At 42.8% G+C, this 4,044-nt stretch overlaps 1 protein-coding gene across 2 annotated transcripts; it reads right to left on the bottom strand.

Annotated features, from left to right (window-relative positions):
* Nucleotides 1-218: 218 nt before the first annotated feature.
* Nucleotides 219-2,352, bottom strand: LOC111865846 (phenylalanine--tRNA ligase alpha subunit). Of its 2 annotated transcripts, XM_023854203.2 has the most exons (2): nt 1,766-1,855; nt 219-1,688 (listed from the first exon to the last, which is right to left on the bottom strand). In XM_023854203.2, exon 2 carries the CDS (start codon nt 1,649-1,651, stop codon nt 443-445), a length of 1,209 nt encoding a protein of 402 aa, XP_023709971.1. In that variant the 5' UTR covers nt 1,652-1,688; nt 1,766-1,855; the 3' UTR covers nt 219-442. The 2 variants fall into 2 exon arrangements, with proteins under 2 accessions (XP_023709971.1, XP_023709969.1); XM_023854201.2 differs by having other exon boundaries at nt 219-2,352.
* Nucleotides 2,353-4,044: the final 1,692 nt, after the last annotated feature.

The following is a 4,044-nucleotide window of genomic DNA, read 5'->3' as shown; positions in this document are numbered from 1 at the left end:
GTTGCTGATTCATGCTGCTGCTGCACCTTTAATGGCTTGGACTTCTGCATTCCTCACAGCTCTCAAGATTACAATTCTGTATTGCATCTATCTATGAAGCTACATAGCACCATATCCCAGAAGACAATAACCTTAAATCTGAAAAGTATAAAGGTTTGATGAGTGGATCATCATGGGTGTTCGCACCTGTCATGCAAAAATGACGACTTAAAACATAATTACACAGAAAATAAGCAACTCGTTTTACTGTAATCAAAAGTTAAATAGAAGCATACATAGAAATGCAAATAATTTAATACAAAGGTGATTAAGCTGTAGTGGTAATTTCATAACAGGAGTGTAGAATGTCACATTTCCTGCCACATGCAGGAGTATTGTTGCAATGAACAGCACACGGACAGTGTATGGCAAGGGATATCAACAACACAATGCGCTTCCACTTCTACTTCTCAAGTCTACAGATTGGATTATCATGAACCATTTGTATGTTCACTCTAGGACCAACAAGATCACGGATATTGTTCAAACCATACTTGATCATAGTGGGTCGTTCTAAGGACAACCCCCATGCAATTACATTAACATCTTCTGGCAGACCCATTGGCAGGAGCATTTCAGGTCGGAACACTCCAGAGTTACCAACTTCAATCCACTTGTGCAGGCCGGTGTGGTAGCAGAAAATCTCCATGCTTGGTTCTGTGTATGGGTTGTAAGCTGGTTTGAAATTCAGTTGTGAGATGCCCAATTTCTTGAAGAATTCATAAAGAGTCCCTATCAGGTCACCCAATGTTAGATTGTGATCTACAATTAAACCCTCTACCTGATAAAACTCTGCTAGATGAGTGGCATCCAATGTTTCATTTCGGAAGACACGATCAATGCTGAAGTATTTTGCAGGATGGAATTCCTTCTGTGCAAGCTGGTACAACATCCGGGCACTGACAGCTGTCGTGTGTGTTCTCAAAAGGTTCTTCTGGGCTTCTTTAATCTTCCACTCATAGCCATAACCCTGTGACCCATACCCTCCCTCACTGTGTACCCGTCTTACACGTTCTAGGTAGTCAGAAGGGAACTTCGTGCTAAGCTTGGGTTCAGAGATGAAGAATGTATCATGTGCATCCCGTGCTGGGTGTTGTTGCGGTTGGAAGAGAGCATCAAAGTTCCAGAATGAACTCTCCACAAAATTGTTGGTTGGCATTTCTGAGAAACCCATCTCCAAAAATATCTGACGGAACTGATCACGTACCTTCAGCAGAGTATGTAAATGTCCACGCTCTGGGGAAATTCCCAGGGAATCCAAGTTGTAGGGCTTAAAATTCTTCTCCTTCCAAGAACCACTTGCAATCATCTCTTGTGTTAGCTCAGTTTCTGGCTTCTCCACAGATGTAGCAAAATTTTTCCCTTTTCCCAACAAGAAACTTTTTGTTACTACTTCCTGAAGGAGTTTTCTCTTCTTATATTCCTGCTTCTGTTCATCTGTGACTTCATCAGGACTCTTGGCCAAGATGAGCTGAAGATGATCCCGAACCGTATCCTTTATGTCATCCACTTTTCTAGCTACAATTGGCTCTCCAGCATTTTTTGTAACTGTTATCCAACCTGATGACATTGCCTTGCTGAACCCCACCCTGGCATTTGGTATTGCTTGCATTATAGCTGACTGAGCAATTCCTTCTGCTGGAATGGCACTGTAAACAAGAAATTCATGACTTCCTTTGTCTACAACTGTCTTTCCTTCATCTGTTAACTCCCACCTTTTACTGACCTGCTGCTCTACTGTTATTAAGTCACCTGCTGCTTGCAGACTCTTCACAATTCCAACAACCTTTTGATGATCTACTTGCATATGTTTTGCCAGATCCAATGTGTCGACACTTCCAAGCTGATCTACATATTCTAGTATTTTTTCGCTTAAATCCGATGACATTTTGTATGTCGTGTTATGAAACCTATGAGCCGCAACACTCGTTATCGCTCGTTATTAACACGAACCACTACTTCCTCGAAACCGTACCCAAACAATGCCACATGTGCAATATATCACACATAACCTATCTCCTTGCCGCTACCTGCTTTGCGGCCGTAGTATATTGAAGCAAATTCAGCCAGGACACTATCAACGCTACCAACTTTAGCGACTGCCGAGGCCTAAATTTCATAGTACGAATATTCCATGGTTCAGACGTTTCCAAACTTTTGCAACTGGTGGGGTTTCTGTAATGACGCAGTAGTCAAGGAATTAAGAACAAGTGCTGGATACCTTTCCGGGCCAGTCTGTCACCATCAACACTATAGTGTTCATTTGCGTATTAAAGAACTTAAAGAAATACTGGTACGACTGGAACTGCTCCGTGGAAATAATTTGCGATAGATTCCTCGGTACCACCGCGTCAGGTAGTTTATCACACAGAGCAGGCGCAGCTTGTCAATTGTTAATTGCACGAAAGAAGGCGCCTAGTTTCATCATTGTCCTACCAGTAAATTTCTTGTGATCTGCTAAATACCTGTTTCCATTCTGTCGGCATTCATCTAGGATTTGTTCGATATTTTGTTCATTACGGGTGAAATCTTACGCGTGAGTTCCAGCTCCGCATTCAGTGCCTTTACTGAAGATATGAGTATTCACCAGTTAACTACTTAGCAACAGCTAGGATTCAGAGCATCTTGTGGTTTGCGGATGTGGTTATTTATGGAAGCTTATAGTATAATGCGATAATTTTCGCATCATTCTAATTATGTTTGCGTGACAGAAAGTACCCATACCCATAATTAACAAAGAGCTCATTGCAATATAAAATTTATATTGGATTTTTCTCAGTTCAGATTTGATTTACTTATTTCATCTGTGGGATCAAGTCAAAGTAAAGTCATGTTGCAACTGACGGTCAGTCAGTATGTCTGTCTTGGTGTCGAGCCACAGCTGGGGCTCATGGCCAGATATTTCTTTTTGAATGAAAGTTACTGTCTTGTCTATGTGGGGCGCCCTCTCTGACGAGAGGTCGAGTCTGTCATTTGTCAGTCAGTCTGTATTAATATGTCCACTGTCTGTATTTACATATATTTACAATACACACTTATTTCTTACTTTTATGTACAATGTACACAAGACCTCTGTCAGTCCAGGCTCAGTAGAGCAGATCACGCCCTGTTTCCAGTATTATTCGCTACCCCGGCAGTCTAGTCACTTGAACGGTCGTATGCCTGACCGCCGCCAAGTTTAAGCCTCTTATACTTTCTGTGGGGGGCTAGGCCTTGTCCGATGTCGCGAACATTCTCATTCTCATGATTTTGTATGACTTCTGCTTGTTGCCTGCATAATTTTGTTATAAAGTCATATACGTACGGGATTTTGAATACCATGTGCAAATCGCGGACCGGTGTGCGTCTCGGAAAATTGCCAGTGGTGCGGAGAACCTTGTTTTGAAGGCGCTGCAATTTAACTAGATTTAACGTTGTGAGCCCGCTTTGTGCTTCGTACGCCTCTACCTTGATGGCAATGTGGCAGATGTTGGTCAGTCGGAAGAGTTCTTGAGACTTCTCCGTTCTAGGAAGTGTGACAAGGAACAAGGGAATGTAAGGGGTATTTGTTCCTTCTGAAGGAGTCCCACGACTGATCATTTGCTTGACGCTAATGACGTCAAACCCCAGACTCTCCAGACCTTCAGAAATATCTTCTGCTGGAGTATTTTGTGGAAGGTGACGGATAACAGCTTTGATGGGTTTATCAGATTTTGGATAGTATGTAAAGTACGATAGATTGTTACGTTCTAGGAAATTTTTGATGGCTGAGAAGTCCGCCATTTCCTTCGTGACAATTCTGGTCCCACTTCTGGTGTTGCGGAACTCAAAATTGACCGTGACTAGGTCTTTGACCTTCGTCTGCAACTGCATCAGGTTTGTCGTGGAGGTTAGTACAATTGGACGCGGCCTACATGGCTTGTTGTCCGATGGCTGCTGTTCTCCCGACTTGTTGGCTGTCTCCTCCACGTCCATTCCTGATGTCCTCAGTGGCGCAAAGAAGTTCTTTGTTGGTACTTCACCCTG

Source organism: Cryptotermes secundus, unplaced genomic scaffold (assembly GCF_002891405.2).
Source record: "Cryptotermes secundus unplaced genomic scaffold, Csec_1.0 scaffold1374, whole genome shotgun sequence".
Lineage (NCBI taxonomy): Eukaryota > Metazoa > Arthropoda > Insecta > Blattodea > Kalotermitidae > Cryptotermes > Cryptotermes secundus.
The sequence above is the reverse complement of the archived record's forward strand: the minus strand, read 5'-3'. Positions and strand labels throughout refer to the sequence as shown.